Genomic DNA, 19,070 nt, shown 5'->3' with positions numbered 1-19,070 from the left:
CATTCATATTGAATTGTGTACAACTCTATACACTCAATGTCACTACCATATTCTGGCTAGTCTCTCTATATGGAGAAAGTTGCACTTTGATTTCTGTTCCCATAAATATGCCATCACACTTTTCAGCCTGTATGGCTAATGTTTTTGAGCAATATGTTCCTTCAGACCCCATGGATGAAAAGGTTAATGTATGGAAAATCAACAATGCCTTTTGTCACAAAACGCAACTCTCTGTATGTCAGACTTTCCGTACAAACCCAGAGAAGAAGCTATTTTGGAATTCCATTTCCGGCCTATATGGAAACTTGCCAGTGTTCAAGTGAGCGGGAGAGAAAGGGGGGGCTGAGAGAGGGTCAGACGGGGGAGAGTTTTCAGCAGTCGCTACGCAAACACTAGCTAACCTCAGTGGAAAATTGTGATTTGACATAGTCATCGCAAGTGATAACTGCGGCATATAGGAGGAAGTTAGGCTTTAAACTTTCAAACCCCTCTTCTTGGCGTCGCTCAAAAATATGTTTGTTTAGGTTGGTTCATCTCATATCTCCTGATTGGTATGGATTGGGTTGTAAAAATGGATCATATGTAATTTAGATTAGATTATAATAATGATAATATATTTTATTTTTAGAGTGCTTTATCACATACTGAACGTGCTGAACATTGGAGGATAAAAGATTAGATTTGATTTGCCACTTGTACACGTGTGTACAAATTATCAGAATAAATACTTAGTAAACTAATTAGATAAGAAAGAAAAATATACAATTATATAGTTCTATATACAAGTCCCACTATGAGAGGCACAGAGATGCACACTATAAAAAGCATGTTTGCTTTCTTTTAAGAATGTTGCACATTTGAGGTGAGGTAGATCCAGAAGAATGCTGCACATTTGTGCTTGTTGTGAGAAACTGGTGATGGTGGTGGTGGTGATGATGATGATGATGATGATGATGATGTTGTGGATAGAGCCGGGTTTGCATGCCGTAGTCTAAAAAGTTGTGAGGAAGTCTGGCCCTGTCATTAATTGACATCTGTAAGTAGCTTTGGATAAAAGCTTCAGCCGAATAAATGAAGATAAGAAAGATAAGGTATTGGAACAGTTTAAATAGCCCTTCTCATACTGTCTGCGGTAGTAGGCTTTAGGCATACTCTATGGTCTGAAATTATCACATGGACACAGATGTAGGCCTATATATTCCTCTGTGTTTATATAAGAGAGTGGAAAATGTATGTTAGGTGGTTCTGTACATAGATGTAATCTAATGTACAGTGCAGACCTGCTGTTAGTCTCCCTAGACATTTAAACTGGGTATGCATTTCACACAGAAAATAGCCCATAGGCTACACCCACACTTTAAATTTAAATCTAAGGCAAGAAGAACGTTTTTTTACAGTAATTCTCAGCATTTGGCTAATTTAAGTTCTGTGTACATTTGACAGACATGCAAGTAAGATTCTGCACGGTCATTTAGGACATTAATCAAATGATTCAGAACCTGACAGCTTGAATCATGTTTACCTTAAAACCAGTCCTGTGTAGTCTCTAAGTAGTGGCCCAGGAGTTTTGTGTGTGTGTGTGTGTGTGTGTGTGGAAGGCTGCAGAGGATTTGATCTGATTACAGTTAGAGTGAGAAAAGAGCAGAAGAATTCCAGAGAACGTCCAGGTTGCGCAATGTCAGATCGCCTGGCTCCGCAGTGAGCGGTTTAGGATGCTGCCGACGCAGCGTTTTGCGCCAGCTCTGCAGTGAGCGGTTTGGGATGCGGCCGACGCGGTGCGTTGAGCCAGGGCTGCAGCGCCGGATACACAGCAGGGCCTGCTGGAGAAGCTCCAGGGGAGATAACAGGAGTGTGAATCTGGGAAAACCCCAAAAGGTCCATCCTGTGTGGACACCCCCCCCCCCCCCCACCACATCGCACAGCGACAGCACTAGGTCAGGAAGATGACCTCCCACAGCTCCACGCGTTGCAGCTCCGCATGTTGGCTTCCTCACATCCATTCTTCCTTGTGCTGATCATTAAACAGCCGCTCTTGGTTCCGAACATCGTTTGACACCCATTGTGTGTGCTAAAGTGCACTATTTGTTGGCCATTTGGATGCCAGTACACATTGAAATGATTAAAGTCCTAATGTAAAAAAGAAAAATGGCATATGTTAAATGCTGCATGCTGCTAGACCTTTTGAGACTAGGTGGGGAGTTAACCTCACCCTGTTGGCATATGACGTGTTTTTCCTCTTTCTTCCTCATAAACAACCCAACAAACACAAACACAAACACACACACATAAACACATGCGCACACACACACACACACACACACACATAAACACATGCGCGCACACACACACACACACACAGACGAAGCTGCTACTACATTGCCACAACACTTATGACATGCACTTAAATATACTACTCTTAATTCATTTATTTATTGCTGCCTAGGAGCCTAAAACTCAAGATTTTTACCCTCCTTAATGAGATGAATAATGTATGTGTGGTGTACATGCGCAACGTATAGTGAATGTGTGATATAACAATATGTGACTTGATTGTTTTGAATCTCCTGTGCAGAGGAAGAGTCGAGCACGCTGAAGGTGGCCTCCTACATGCTGATCGGCGTGGGCTCCCTCTCCATGCTCATGGGCTTCCTGGGCTGTGTCGGAGCCATCTACGAGATCCGCTGCCTTCTCGGCCTGGTGAGTGCCTACACACACACACACACACACACACACACACACACACACACACACACACACACACACACACACACACACACACAGAGAGAGAGAGTATTGTGAAAGGTCAGAATGCCACCCAAAAGTGGATGCTCAATGCTGGATTCTCATCCAGTTCAAATAAGGTCAAAAAGCCATGCCTGTATGAGTATGCGTGTGTCTCAGCAGTAAAGGGGCTTTGCCAGTGCCTTCTTTCAGGTTTCGTGCTGGTGGATTTGCAGAGATGGGGGTTGGGGGGGGGATAAGCCCGTGAGATTTAGGGGTCTGTGAGGGGAACTGACAGATCAGTGTCCTTCAAAGGGTTAAATCCATCGCAAGGGGTCAGTGGGTGTAACGTTGAACTGTTTGACCCATTTACCCCACTGAGTGAACCAGCTGTCATGCCCCATGTGTAGTGAGAGTAGGGACCCCTCCCTTCAACCCCCAACATGTACAACTGTCTCATCCTCTGATCCTCTCTGCACGATAATAGCACCTCAGATATGAGCATTTAATGCTCAAATGTTTTAGATGTCCCAATTCTGAACGTCATTATTAAATTGCTGATAAGTTGGGGTTTGGTAATGAAACGCAAGCTTCCATGATGGAAGGTATTCCAGTGCACTGCAACCCAACGTCTCCCTGTCCTCTGAAGAGTGTTAAGACACGGGGGAGCTTTGGTGCACGTGGTGGCATCCTGACCATATTTGGCTCTAGGTACCCAAAGGGGCCCTGGTTCGATTCCGACCCAGGGTCACCAGGTCATCATCTCCAGATCTCTCACTCTTTTGCATGGCTCCTTTCACAAAATAACACTAATAATGGTTGACAGCACAGGTGTGTATACATACATACATACATACATACATACATACATACTGTACATAGATACATACGTACATATGAACATACATATATTTATAAATAAATGAATAAAGAGTGTGGTGTAATTGATAATGAGTGTGAGGTAATGTCTTCTCTTTCCTTCTCGCCCTCTCAGTACTTCACTTGCTTGCTCCTCATCCTGATCGCCCAGGTGACTGCCGCTGTGCTTATATACTTCCAGCGGGACCTGGTGAGTCACCCCATCACTACTGCCAGTGGTGTGTGTGTGTGTGTGTGTGTGTGTGTGTGTGTGTGATTGTGTATGTGTTAGTTTGTGTGTGTGTGTGTGTGTACGCACATGCATGTGCGTGGATGTGTAGGTATCAAATAAGATTAAGTAATCCTTGCACTGTCAGAGTTCCCCTTCACATTTGGGGCAAAGGGCAGATGTGTGAGTCAGATAGGTGATGCAGACATGATGGTAGGTCATATTTATAGCACATAGCGTCATTCCGTGCTGTGGTTTTCTCCTTTATGCACTTAAACTTAAAGGGTAAACACAACCACAGAGTGTTCCAGGCTGAAGGAGCCAGATGTTGGGGTTTTCTAGTTTTGCATGTGGGTATGGTGCCCCCTCCAGGCAGAGCATCTTAGGATATAGTATTGGTTTGGATAGTTTAATTTCCTGAGTATGGCCTGAGGCTCTTAGTAAATTAAATGACACAAACCACTAGTGTGTGTGCTGAGTGTGACTGATAATGTGAAGGTGAGGCACATGTGAAGGTGAGTTCCTCAGCCATCTCACCACAAGGTGTGGCCAGAGCTGCTTTAAGGAGTGCATAATTGAAAGGTTCAACATCTCCGAACTGATTTGGACTCCATATGATACTGGTTAACAGCAAACCTCCAAACCAGCAAACCTCCAAATCCCCCCCCACACACACACACACACACACACACACACACCAGTGCGTTTACAGTCAGCTCCCGTCATGACCCACAGCAAGGGCCGGGCGGTAGTTGTGGTTTGACTTTTGGGAGTTCCCCGATTCAGTAATTAGAGTTGCTCTTTACTCCGCGCCCTGTTACCTGATGGACCAGTCTTACACAGTCCAAGCACAGACATGCCCCCTATACACATAAGTGTACATACACACACACAGACACGCACTCAACCACCATGGTTCACTATAGGGCAGGGCAGTCTCTTTCTTCCTAAAACAGGGCGATGCTTTCAGGCAGCATATAGCGTCCCTTACGAGGGCTCCGCTCTGCTCTCCCTTCCCCTACCCTCTCCAGGCCTTTTAGCTGCGCAGCTGCCACATTTCTCACAAGTCCCGGCTCTCATACCTGCTTGCTAACCATAGACAGAAGAAAAAGCACCTCTGGTTTTGCAATCACTGTTGTTTTGCTCTCTGTCAGGTGTGTGTGTGTGTGTGGTGCACTCAATGTGGTTACTTGGGCTACATTTTCTGAGTCATGGGCCTCTTATGAGGACTGTGCATTAGTGTACACACACACAGACACACAGACACACAGACACACAGACACACAGACACACAGACACACAGACACACAGACACACAGACACACAGACACACAGACACACAGACAGACAGACAGACAGACAGACAGACACGGACAGGCAGAAACATACTTGATGTCGTAAACAGTTGCCTCCTCCTAAGGCAATTTTCTTCTGTCTTGTCTTTAAGCTGAAGGAAGAGATGGCTGGTATTGTGAATAAAATCATGATCAACTACACTGGGGAGAACAGGACAGCTGACGTGGCCTGGGACTACCTACAAAAGACGGTGAGCACTCCCTTTTTTGACCTTAACCCTTAAAGGTGTACAGTCACACCGGTGTGACGGGAATGTTGGAAATTGAACGTTCTAAAGAATATCTGGGTTCATTGAATTCTCTCTTTAGGGCTCTGAATTCAACATAGAATTTTAGAACCTTCAATTGTTGCGGAACGGAATCTTATGTTAGAATGTTCATAACCAAAACCCCACTCCTTTAATGAAGTCAAAACTACCGAAACTGTATATTGTGTAATGCAGATTTGGTGTTATGATGTTATGTTGTTTTGATGCAGATCATGTCTACATTGCTTGTCCATATCATATCATTTTAATCTAATCTAATCTCTCTCCCCCTCTCTCTCTCTCTCTGTCTCTCTGTCTCTCTGTCTCTCTGTCTGTCTGTCTGTCTGTCTGTCTGTCTGTCTGTATGTGTGTAGATTAAGTGCTGTGGCTGGACAGGCCCTGGTAACTGGTCGGAGAACGTCCAGATAAGGAACAGCTCCGTGATCCTGTACCCCTGCTCCTGCGGTAATGGCAGTGGTCTGCCGCAGACAGGCCTTTGTGAATCCTCCACCCCTTCCTTGCCTGTCTACTCCACGGTAATAATAATAATCATTTTTATTTGTATAGTGCCTTTTTCAAACCCAAGGTCATTTTTCAGAAGCGCAATCCACCATCCTCTAAGGTGCACATCCAGAGCCATGCCACTGCTGGACATTAATCGCCAATCATATTGGAGATGTTTGGTGTGCTGGAATGCTGTCGATATTACATCTACCACATTTTCCTGAACGCATTGTCCATATTTGGTGATGTTGTTTTCCAGTAGCTTTATCTAACTAAATATTTTGTGCTACAAATTAATATTTTGATTTACATTTATTTAAATTCAGCAGATGCTTTTATCTAAAGCAGTGGTTCTCAACCTTTTTTGAGCAAACGCCCCCCTGACCTTACTTTGGCACCCCCCCATCCCCCCCCTCCCCCAACACACACACACACACACACACACACACACACACACACACAATTCTATATTGCTTAAATAAAAAAACAAGCCCATTTCTGTGCTGTTTTGGTTTCTTCTGGAATTATAAGAAAATGTCCCTATGAGCCTATTTTATTATTAAGCAGATTTAGCCCACTGATGGAAGCAATAGGAGACTGGTTAGGTAAAAAAAAAAAAACACTACCACATCAGCATTGGTTGTAATGATATTTTTTTTAAATCAATAGGAACATTAAATGTAGGCAACAAGACGTGTCATTTTATCATGGACAAAAATCAAGTGCACATCACGTGAACAACATATACACCGTAACAATCCAACGGATTAGCAACGGTCTTTTCGTGGAGACTACGCTCAGAGCAGCTGCAGAACAACAGCGAGCGGAAAACGGGCTATAGAGATGACGATAGCTGGGGCTGGGGAACGTGAGTCCGGGCGTGTGCAGGCCCGAACTGCACTGTATGACCACTGAGCATAGATAAACAGTAAAATGTAGCAGGGATGGTAGAGGGGTTAGAAACCCATGAATGAAAATAGCCTATTTATTTCAGGTAGCCTATTTTTGCACCAAAAATATGTGAAAACCATGAAAGTTTAAAATGTAAAAAAAAAAAAAAAACCTCTCATGTTCCCAGCGCCCCCCTAGGTTGTACGAACGCCCCCGTTGAGAAACCCTAAAGCAACTTACAAAAATGAGGAATAACATTCAAGTTACAATGCAGAGCAATTAATACTATATCAATCAATACTATTACCAGGGGATGAGTGAGTGTGTAGAAGTTGTATGTACTAGTTTAAGTGTAGTCGAAGGAGAAAGTGGTAGAAATGGACTGTAAAGTGAAGTGCATGGTGTGGTGGTAATATGGTGGTTAAGGAACTGGGCTAGTATGCAGTAGCCTGAAAGTTGTGGGCTCAATTCCCGGCTTCCACCGTTATGCCCTTGAGCAAGGCACTTAACCAAGTTGTTCTGGGGACAATGTAATCCCTTGTAATATAGAGTAAATAACATTTTCAAGTCACTTTAGACAACAGTGTCTACTAAATGAATAAATGTAAGCGTGTGTGTGTGAGGTTGTTAGAAGTGTTAGGAGAGGAGGTAGAGAAGTGAAGAACACGGTGAGTTGTTAGAAGTGTTAGGAGAAGAGGTATCCTTGGAAGAGTTGGGTTATCAAGAGAGGGCCCAATTCCATCTTGAATTTGAGATGAGTCATGAAATAAGTAGAAGGAAGGAATGTTTACATGGTAACGGATTGTGTTACTTGAGATTGTGTAAACTATACTTATATATTCATATAGTTTATTTATTATTGTTTCACATGTAGTCTGATATATTATATGATTCTTTCTCAAAGATGCTATGCTACCGGTATTTTCATGTCTCTTCATCACTCACTGTAGTCAGTTTAGCAAACAAAAGCAGTCATTCTAATAAGTGGGGGTTATTGTCAATCTGCATTTATGTCTCTGCTAGTCACCATTCCAGCGTTGAAATGATTTGGTCCGTCGCTGGCCTGCACTGTTGATCTTTCTCTCCGCTGCTTCAGCCAACAATAACAGTTGTGTTTGGAGAGGCTGACTCTGTCCACACAGGATCATCCTCTCATTCATCTCTCTCTCTCTTTCTCTCCCTCTCTCCCTCTCTCTCTCTCTCTCTCTCTCTCTGTCTCTCTGTCTCTAGGGCTGCATGTCCAGTGTGGAGGACTGGCTCCTCAACAACTGTGGAGTAATCCTTGGGATCTGTATTGGCGTGGCTGTGGTCGAGGTATGTGTGTGTAATCTGCATTGGTGTGGCTGTCGTCGGGGTTTGTGTGTGTGATCGGCATTGCAGTGTTTGTGTGTGATTGAGGTGTGTATGTGATATCTGTGTTGGCATGGCTCCGGTCGAAGTGTGTGTGTGTGTGTGTGTGATGTTGGAGAGAAAGAAAGGCAGTGACACACAGACTCTGCCTGCCCAGGCACGTTTCCTTTGATTGACATGACACCCCTAATAATCATCCACTACACTTAGTCAGCCACAGATACCAAATCACTGTTATTAACGCTCACATTGCGTAGCAGAGGGGAAGCCAAGCTAAACGGAGCCTCGGCCCAGTTGGTAATGGGAGCTGTTTATGTGGGTGGGAGAGTGCTTGTTTGTGTTTGTAATGGGTGTCCTTTGAACAGCGTGCTGGCCTTGGTGCTGACCTGTTTGTGTTTGTGTTTTATGTTTATGTTTGTCTTTGTCCAGCTCCTGGGAATGATCCTGTCCATGTGTTTGTGCAAGAGTGTCCATCAGGAAGACTACACCAAAGTGCCCAGATACTGAGACTATGGATGGATACACACACACACGCACACACACACACGCACACACACACACGCACACACACACACGCACACACACACACGCACACATACTCACAAACTCACAAAACAACACAATCACTTTTGTAAAGCTTTCCATCTTCCACACAAAAGCAAGAATTCAATTCTGCTCACACCGTGACCTTCCCCCCTCTCTCATATCTTTTTCCGTTTCATCTATTTTCACTACATGCTATGGGACACGTACACACATGTTTATTCTCATTTGTTTGAGAGGAATGTCCCCCCACCTCCCCCAATCACTGTTCAGAAATCATGCACTCTGCTATGACGCACTTATAGAGCTCTTTGTGTTGGTCTTAACATTAACCAGGAGCATTAATCAGTAGCTGATGCTTGGCAGTGATGGAGCCTTGTGGGTTTGGGGGGGGGGGGGGGGGGGGGGGGGGGGGTTATGGGGGCTGAAGGGGCAAAGGGGAAGGGCAACAGAAGGATGCTAGCTCGGATCTGTGCTGGATGGTGCATGGGGGATGGGGGTCTAGGAGAGTTGTGATGAATCTGTTGGATTGAGGCCAGGTGCTAATCCAAAAACAGTTCACCAGCCCATAGTGTGGGCTTTCGTTCTTCGACCTCTGTGACCAAAAGCTGAAGGCGTTTTCATCTCTACCTGCTCCTCCTAAAATCCTCACTCTGTACCATCCACACGATCTGCATGTTGATTTGGTTTGTGTGTGCGTTAGGTTTCTTTTTTTTTTATTTGATTGTTCTTGTTTTTTAATGTCTCAAGAAAATGTAAATATGATTTTAGTTAGAACTTTTGAGCTTATTTTTTTCACAGGAAAGCATCGAGTCTGCTTATTTTTGTTCATGATGACCGTTTATCTTCGTCTTCCTCTGTGTGATACGGAGGCCTGGCTCCCATAGAGCCTCATCAGCAGCATGTGGTCAAAATCTAGCTCTAAGAGAAATCCTTGTTTTGGCCCCTTTCTTGTCTATGAAAACACAACGTAAAGTGTTGCCAGTTTGGCTATCTGTGTCTGTGGTTCTTTGGCTGTCCTCACCTACTAATGCTGGACCTAAAGCTGGACCCGGAATCGAAGCTTGACTCAGACACACCTTAGACACAACATGTAAGCTTTCTGTTATGTGGCAGTAAGTCGCATGAGGTAGTCTATTGTCCTCTGAACATGCAGGCAACTACTCCGGGGCTGGCTCCTACGTTAGATGTTCATGATAAAGCAGGTTGAGTGCTCAAACCTGTTTCCATTTGCACAGTAGCCTGCAGTTACATCCACTGCCATGGTTTCAAGCATTGTGACCTATTCCTTTTTGTTTTGGTTCCCACCGTCTGATTCTTTCCAGTCTGTAGCTGGTTTTAGTTTTTTGATTCATCATTGTTTTAATGTGATATATTTCAGGAAATATATTTTAGATTCATCTCAGTCTTGATGTGTAAGTAAGTACAGTTCTTCAGTTAATTTTGAACAGTTGTACTTTTGTGTAAAATAATGTGAGATGAAGGCTTTTTGTTTTGTTTTGCTAAAGGGATTTTTATAAAGACAAACATGTAAGACCACAGTTTAATTTCTGTTAAATAAGGTTAGCATTCTAAGAATTTAGACTGTAATGCACATTTGTTTGCAACTGCAGAATCTGTTGTAATAAACATGATTCAATGTGTGTATTTCTCTGTGTGTGTGTGCTAAACACATTTTTTCCACCCTTTCCAATTCAAAGTCAAAATAAAAATACTACTGAGCAGTTATTAGACACTACATCAAAAAATTGAAAACGGTGTTCAGGGCAGCTCATATAGCTTCAGGAGAATTTTTTTCAATTTTAGATTGAATTTTGCATCTAAATAACATAACAAAAAGATTGCTGGGTGGATTCAACATTTACTGTAAATCCAGTAAACAAAGTATTGAGAATGGAGGTTTGTGTTTTTAGCAATTGTGAAAAACTGCATACTAGAGAAGACAGTCATTTCAGTACTGTAAATGAGAAGTACATTGCAATCTACAGCCTGCAATGTACTCTGAATGCCTCACTGATCGTTTCTGTTATGATATATGATATGAACCTACACTGTTCAGCAACCTGTTCACACTCCGAACTAGCTTATATTGGTTGTCACATCATTTAAAACAAGTGTGATCAATTTGTGCTTTCTTTGTGTTTACCTTTTGCCAGTTTGCCAAAAGGGTGATCGATTCAGGAAATGTGTTCAGGCAACTGATAATTTGGTTCAGAGAATGGAGTTTAGTGTTCGCAATTGTGAAACACTAATACAGTACTCCAATACTGAGAGAACTGCAGTGAACTACCAACATCCACCAGGGGCCAGTATAAGCTCACTCTTTCTCCTGTTATTTTCCTATCCAAACATTGCTCAGAACATGCCTGTTAACAATGCAGTTTACAGGGTATAGTTTATTAGTCAAGGTTTTATGATCTAATATTATCAAGGGCAATTACCTTAACACAGGTACTTGTGGTGCTGATTATAATAGTTGAGTCTAATTATTTTCAGAACAATATAATGTTTCTATAGTGCTGCTGAGAGCAAGTCACAAACTGTATTGTACCCCATTACGTATGGTGGTGCACATCCTCAGAGCATAGTAGCGGTTAGCTATGCAGTTAAGTGTGTTTCCTTGATAAGGGACTTCAATAAATCTGGCCACATATCTTCACTCGCACGACTCCATTTCTGTGATTTCACACTGATCCTGCCTGGTGTGTGTGTGTGTGTGTGTGTGTGTGTGTGTGTCTTCTCAGTCGAAGCACTTAATTCTTTAGAGGCGTTTTCCAAGTTCCCGTCACTGGGCTCTGCCAGTATGTGAAGGCGAGTTGCCAGATTCATCCTAAAGCTTCAAAGACCTCAGTGGCCAGGCAGATCCCTAACGGAGGAAACAGCAGCCTGCTCAACCTGCTCCCACAATCCCATGGAGGAAGAGCCAACCAGCAGCCTGCTCAACCTGTTCCCACAATCCCATGGAGGAAGAGCCAACCAGCAGCCTGCTCAACCTGCTCCCACAATCCCATGGAGGAAGAGCCAACCAGCAGGCAGAGATGTGGACATTGGGCGTGGAAATGGGACAAGACCAAAACATTCCTCTCTCTTGTGATGAGAATAGTGCTGCTGTTGTTGTTGTTGTTGTAGGCTACACTGTGTGTGTGTGTGTGTGTGTGTGTTCGTTCCACACAAGCTGTGTGTAATCGAGCATGCGGCTATGTGTGAGCATGCTGTGGAGAATTGAGCATGTAATCAGATAAATTCCAGTTACAATTTACCTTTTGTGTGGTATTTGGGAGCCATGGAGCTGTTTGCATCAGGCGGAGGGAGCTTAGGCCTGGACTGGTTTCTCTAAGGGTCTTTTCCTCTCTTTAGTATGCTACTGACAGCATGCGCATATATCCAACCATGTGTTGTTACGCTGTGACAATCCCATCTGGCCAAACTCAGCCAGGTTCTCATCCACTGAGGATGCGTGTGTGTGTGTGTGTGTGTGTGTCCACTGCAGGATGTAGCTGCAGCGTTGTCATGCTCGTGGTCGGTGGCTTTCCTGCTCTGCTCGGTGCAGAGGTCACAGAGGGTACCTGCTGCCCCAGTGCCCTGCTCCTGCCCCTGAGGCTGAGGGCATCCTGTTCTCTCTGGAGTAGCGGGCCAACCGGCCGGACAGACGCTTTCCTACCAGAGAGCCACAATGGAGGCGACCCTCCCCCACCTGCTGGCCCTTTCCTCATCCGGCCACCCCGTTTGATTGAGTTTCCTGTTTTCAGATGCCAACTGGGTTCAGACCTACCCACCCACTGACACACACACACACACACACACACACATACACAAACACACCTCACAGTTATGTAGTCTACAACACACTAGACACTGTAGACAGGGTTACTAAAATGGTTAGATATACAGAACAGAAACCCATCGATTCAGTTAAAAGATTTCTGTATGGGTTGATCTCGTCATGGCTATGGCAAAATGGCCGTCATCACATCAGTGAGCAAAGATTATAGGATGATGAGTTTCATCACTTTCCTCAGACTGAGTGGTCTAGTTTTCATTTAATCTTGGACAGGGTCATCATTTCCATCTTTGAGTTCCTGTACATGAAAGCTGAACAATACCGAAATGGATAAATGTTTAGACATATTTTGAATTAGATGGCAGTTTAGTTTCTCTCTGGGTTCTGCTCAAATGCCAAAGATGACAAAGGTCCAAAAACATGCTCTTTCTCTCCTTGCCTCTCAGCCAGAGATATTCAGAAAGATACACATTTCTCTTCACTACTGTCAACAAGCCAACGATGGAGGAGAGTTAGCCCAGAGAGATGGGGAGAGTTAGCCTATAGATAGAGAGATGAGGAGAGTTAGCCTACAGAGAGAGAGAGAGATGAGGGGAAAGAGAGGGAGATTAGGAAGAGAGCTAGAGATGAGGGAGAGAGAGGGGGGGATGAGGAGAGAGAAATATGCTGGAGAAGTACCAGACCACTAGTCCCTTTTTTTTTCTGGCTCCGACCTGCTCCTCCCTCTCAGAGTTGTTCCGGCCAAACTCTACACCGACTAAACCAGGGGTGCAGAGAAACCAAACTCTACACCGACTAAACCAGGGGTGCGGAGAAACCAAACTCTACACAGATTAAGTCGGGTGCAGAGAAACCAGGTTTTTGACATTTATCACTTTCGATTTCCACCCAAAGACAGGATGTGAGGTATTTTGTTGAATCAGATGTGATGTGAGTTGCTATTGTCCTGATATGCCTTGCTTGGTCTTTACACAGTTTGTACTGTCAAGCATCCTAAATGGCTCTTTTGTATAGTTGTGGCTTGTATCTTAAACATAATTTTACACCATTATCTAGTGCATCCTGTGGAAAGTGTGAAAACGTTTTTCATGTGTCTTCCTGCACACAGCTCTCAGCATTATAATTTCATGTGGGGAGTGTGGACATTTCTCTCTCTTCCTCTCTCTCTCTCTCTCTCTCTCTCTCGCTCTCTTTCTCCCTCTCTTTGTCTGCTTTTATTTTCCCTTTCACCACCACCCCTTCTCTTTCATCCTGTCTGAATGCATGTGTGTGAGTGACAGGCAGAGGAGGTCCGTGGGCGAGGGTTAAAATGGAGACTGTTTATCTCTGTGCCACTGTGCTCCATCACGGAGATGCCCATTAACCTCCAGTGATAGAGCTTCCTCTGCACATATTACTGAGGGAACAAAACAACACTATTTCATACACCAACGCTGGAAATATACCCATGAAAACAGGTCCGTAAGCAGTAAGCATAGTATTACCCAGAACAGAATCTGTTGGCATGCTGTATGTTGTACAGAGATATACATACAGTACATGCAAGCATGTGTGTTGACTGAACTGTGCATTCAGGTACACACACACAAAAGGCTGCGTTATCGCATCACTTTATTGATACAAATTCATGAAAGGATCCCTTTTGACCCTGATACTTCACCTATTCTATTATGTTACAATCAAGCACAGAACACATCTGTCATATTGCTCCACACAAAAGGGACATGCACATATGTGTCATAAAGAGATATTTTCACATGTTCAGTCTGAAGTGTCCCATGGTCTTCAGAAAAAAGACTCGGATCCCCCCTCACAGTGACAGACTGTGTGTTTTTATCGCCATAGACTGGCTGAGAACCCCCTCTCCCCCAAAGAAGACTCTTAGCCCCTTCCCCAGAAGCTACACCCCAGTGAGCTTAATGACTTCAGGCCTGTCGCTCTAACACATGTGATGAAGACACTGGAGCGACTGGTCTTAGGTAAGCTCAGGCCCCAGGTACGCCATGCACTAGACCCGTTACAGTTTGCATACCAGGAGAAAGTGGGCGTGGACGATGCCATCACTTATCTTCCACACAGGACACATTCTCACCTGGACAAGGGGAAAAGTGCTGTGAGAATCATGTTCTTTGATTTCTCAAGTGCTTTTAACACCATCCAACCCCTCAGACTGGGAGACAAGCTCTTGCAGATGGGTGTGGACGCTCACCTGGTGACCTGGATTACAGACTACCTGACCGAGCAACCACAGTTTGTCAGACTGAAGAACTGTCTCTCTGACACTGTGATCAGCAGCACCACAGGGAACTGTGATCTCTCCAGTCCTGTTCACCCTGTACACATCTGACTTCTGCTACAACACCGAGTCATGCCACATGCAGAAGTTTTCTGACGATACTGCAATTGTGGGGTGTATCAGGGACGAGCAAGAGGAGTACAGGAGCCTGGTGGAGGACTTTGTGCAATGGTGCAAACTCAATCACCTTCAACTCAACACTTCAAAGACCAAGGAGATGGTGGTGGATTTCTGCAGGTCTAAGCCCGCTCTGCTACCAGTCTCCATTGATGGGGTCAATGTGGAGGTGGTAAGCACCTACAAGTATCTGGGTCTCCACCTGGACAATAAACTGGACTGGTCAGCCAACACTGACACACTCTACAAGAAAGGGCAGAGCAGGCTGTACTTCCTGAGGAGGCTGCGGTCCTTCAATGTGTGCAGCGAGCTCCTCAGGATGTTCTACCAGTCTGTTGTGTCAGCGTCCTCTTCTATGCAGTGGTATGCTGGGGAGGAAGCACAAAGAAGAAGGATGCTGGGCGACTTGACAGGCTGGTAAGGAAGGCTGGCTCTGTAGTGGGAGCTGAACTGGAGTGCATCACTTCAATATCTGACAAAAGGACCCTGAACAAACTGATCAACATCTTGGACAATGAATGCCATCCACTCTTCAGCACTATTAAAAAGCAAAAGAGCTTGATCAGCTGGAGACTTCGCTCACTGCCATGCACAACTGAAAGGCTGAGGAAGTCATTTGTCCCCAGGGCCATTGAACTGTTCAATGCTTCACTAAAGGGAAGAGGAGAGATAGACTTCTCTGCTTAGTCTGTCTGCCTCTCCACCCTCTCCATGTTTGAGTACTGACTGCCCACTACTGCTTTACTACTGTTTTACTACTGTTTTACTAATGTCCACAGCCTAATGTTTTTACTACTGTTTTTCTGCTACACTGTTTTTCATGCTATATTAGCACACATGATCAATGGTTTCTGCTACAATACTGAATGGCTGTAACCCTATTACCTCAACCTGTTCTTGCACTGACATAGTTTTTTATAGTTTTTTATATTACCTTGTCTACATTATACTTTACTCTCCTATTTGTCCATATTATTTATGCTGGTCTCTAGACCAGCGGTCCCCAACCACCGGACATTCCTAACCGGGCCGTACCCTACCACAAGAGTTTAAAAAAATGCATGCAAACTAAATAAACTCAATTTAATCGCAATAATGTCACATTCGCAATAATACCCACTGACGATGGTGAGCCAGATACCTCAAAGAAAAAGAATTCAATACAATTCAATACGTACATTCAATACGAAATATGACGAGTCATATTTAAAATATGGTTTCGCAGAGACCGGTGACTCGCATGCACCAAGTCCTTTATGTGTGGTATTTGGCGATAAGTTGTCAAACAAAGCAATGAAACCATCAAAGCTAATTCGACATCAGAGTCCAAGCATCCTACACTTAAAGACAAACCCCTTGAGTTATTTGAGCGTAAGAAACGCGAGCAAGAAGGACAAAAAACTAGTGTGTAAAGCAACCACATCGGTGAACGTGGCTGCGCTAAAAGCCTCATAGTGGCTAGTCGGATTGCTAAATCTAAGAAGCCCTTTACTATTGGGGAAGAGTTAATTCTGCCTGCTGGTAAAGGCATGTGCAATGAACTCCTTGGGGAGGCTGCAGCTAAAAAAATAGCTCAGGTACCGCTTTCTGCAAGCACTGTCCATAGGCGAATTGATGATATGTCAGAGGATATTGAGGCAGTTGTTAGAGAGGGTGAATGGGTCACCGTGGTACGCTATCCAAGTTGGTTGGTTGCAGGTCACTGGCCAGAGTGTTTGAGTTGCGAGAGCCACTGCAGAGATTTCTTACAGGAAAAAAGTCACCGTTAGCTGCATATTTTAGTGATGAGGGCTGGGTGTCAAAACTCACTTATCTGTGTGACATATTCGGGTTGCTTAATGACCTCAACCTGTCACTGCAGGGGAGAACGACGACTGTCTTTAAACTGGCAGATAAAGTCGCTACATTTAAAGCCAAGCTTGATTTGTGGGTACGACGAGTGGATCGGGGTGTATTTGATATGTTCCAAACAGTAGTGGGGGTTTTGGGAGAGACTGAGGCAGGGCCCTTTCTCTCGCAGCTGGTGCGCGATCACCTTGTTGCGCTTTCAAATGAGTTTGAGGGTTACTTCCCATCCTCCAAAGACCCACGGCAAACCAATGAGTGGATCCGCAACCCATTTGTCAATATCCCGAATAGTCCTAACTTACGACGGAGTATTAGGGCCACACATGAAGACAACAAATATTTTTGCCATGGCGAGATTACACTCGACATGTTTACTTTAAAGTCGACATGCGGACATTAAACTCGAAATAAAGTTTAAACATAGCCTACAGTTTAACCTATGTAGCCTGCACTAACACACAATATGTGACATGAATAATAGGCCTACTTCAAATAGGTGTTATTTCAGATAGATTGCTAGATTGCAGGTATTCAGATAGATTGCGTCTTCTCATTGCCATCATCGTGAAGCGCTGTATCTCGCGGTTATACCATGCACTATTATATAGCTAGAATAATACATGTTTCCAATGATATGTTTCTATAGTAGGCTACAAAATGTTATTTCACTCTGTTTTACATGGGTAAGGCCACCGCACATCCAAATAACTGCCCTTCATGACCCACAGGCCGTCACTCTCCATATGCAAAACTAATTTTTCTAAAACTGCTTTTCCATGTCTCACCTGCAATTCATATAGGAGGCTATAAACACAGATATGTATATAGGCATACTCTTTTGATCCCGTGAGGGAATATGTGTGCATTTACTTACTATAGGCCTACATGGGGTTGTCTGGTCGGAAGGACAGCTTCATTCGTCCCTCCATAGACATTCAGGCTGTTTTGCATCCATTACAAACAAACATGCAATGTGAAAGTCTGGGATTGGGGAGAGCATTTAGTATACCTAGTCTAGTGCATAAGCATGAAGTTGAACCTTTAGATGAAAAACACTCACAACACTTTAATAATAGGCCTACAATAAATAAATAAACCGCTATGACGTTTACTTTTGACCATCGCATTTATCGCCTGTAACTCCGTGATAACAGGGAAGTATTTGGCTGAGCAACGGAGGTTAATATGTTCTATGTTTTGTCCACATGATGTATGTCTAATCAATGTTGCACTCGAAGAAAACGGCAATGTTTAATTCGTTCTCCCTTTCAATCGTCCCGAGCTGTCGTTCTCTCTCTAAACTAACTTTATTCTCAAAATGTTGAGTTTAATGTCGACACGTCGAGATTAAAGTCGACATGATATTTCAACTTTATTCTCGAAATGTCGAGTTTAATGTCGACATGTCGACTTTAAAGTCAACATGTCGAGTTTAATCTCGCCATGGCAAAAATATTTTTTTTCTTCATGTCTGGGTCTAATACTCCGTCGTACTAACTTGTCAGCGCAGGAGGAATAGCAGTTGATCGAAATTGCAAATGACGGTGGTCTTAACACTGTGTAGGCTATGAGGAAACCTTTCTGGGGGGTTTTTGGATGAAAACCAAAGCAGAATATCCCGAGATAGCCGTAAAAGCGCTGAAAACGTTGCTACCATTTCCCACCACGTAGGCCTATGCAAGGCCAGGTTTTCGGCAATGACTGCAACTAAGACCAAATTGCGCAATCGACTGGACATTTCAAACACTGAGGGTGTCACTGTCTTCCATCACCCCCAGATGGAACCTTCTTGTTGCAGGGAAACAAACACAGGGCTCCCACTGCTTATATTCGTAATGCACGTTTAGTTCCCATGTTTTGTTACCATATTTTGTTAAGCATGTTCACACATGATAGATGTAGCTTCAAGTTGTTCAGTTTTCATAGTTCATATTGTTCAATTTTCACTTCTTCAAGTTCACGTTTTTCACATATTTAAGAGTTCGTTACCTTCACTGTTCATACATAACTGGAGCTAGTTCTTTTCAAGTAATGCAAGCACAACACGGAACATGGAACTCCCGACCCCCCCACCGGTCCGTGAAAAAAAAAATGGGAATCAAACCAGTCCATGGTACATAAAAGGTTGGGGACCCCTGCTCTAGACCTTATTGCACTGTTGCACTGTTGGACTAATGTTGGACTACTTTTTGCACCTTCACCGTGACACTCACTCTCTTGAGCACCTTACCATACACACAGAACTACAGGACTACTGTTGGACTACTTTTGCACCTTCACCATGACACTCAATCTCTTGAGCACCTCACCATGCACACAGAACTACAGG

General features: G+C 44.0%; 1 protein-coding gene across 1 annotated transcript in view; it reads left to right on the top strand.

The window, feature by feature from the left end:
• cd82b (CD82 molecule b) overlaps positions 1 to 10,341 on the top strand; it is a 28,712-nt gene extending 18,371 nt beyond the window's left edge. Inside the window, exons 4-9 of the mRNA XM_042109402.1 lie at positions 2,573 to 2,697; positions 3,716 to 3,790; positions 5,256 to 5,354; positions 5,786 to 5,947; positions 8,037 to 8,120; positions 8,586 to 10,341. Coding sequence (XP_041965336.1) covers positions 2,573 to 2,697; positions 3,716 to 3,790; positions 5,256 to 5,354; positions 5,786 to 5,947; positions 8,037 to 8,120; positions 8,586 to 8,663 — 623 coding nt within the window. The 3' untranslated portion in view covers positions 8,664 to 10,341. The remainder of the gene's footprint in view (positions 1 to 2,572; positions 2,698 to 3,715; positions 3,791 to 5,255; positions 5,355 to 5,785; positions 5,948 to 8,036; positions 8,121 to 8,585) is intronic.
• The last annotated feature ends 8,729 nt before the right edge of the window (positions 10,342 to 19,070 follow it).

The sequence above is a fragment of the Alosa sapidissima genome, chromosome 11 (genome assembly GCF_018492685.1).
Source record: "Alosa sapidissima isolate fAloSap1 chromosome 11, fAloSap1.pri, whole genome shotgun sequence".
NCBI lineage: Eukaryota > Metazoa > Chordata > Actinopteri > Clupeiformes > Clupeidae > Alosa > Alosa sapidissima.
This window is presented reverse-complemented; position numbering and strand designations above follow the sequence as displayed.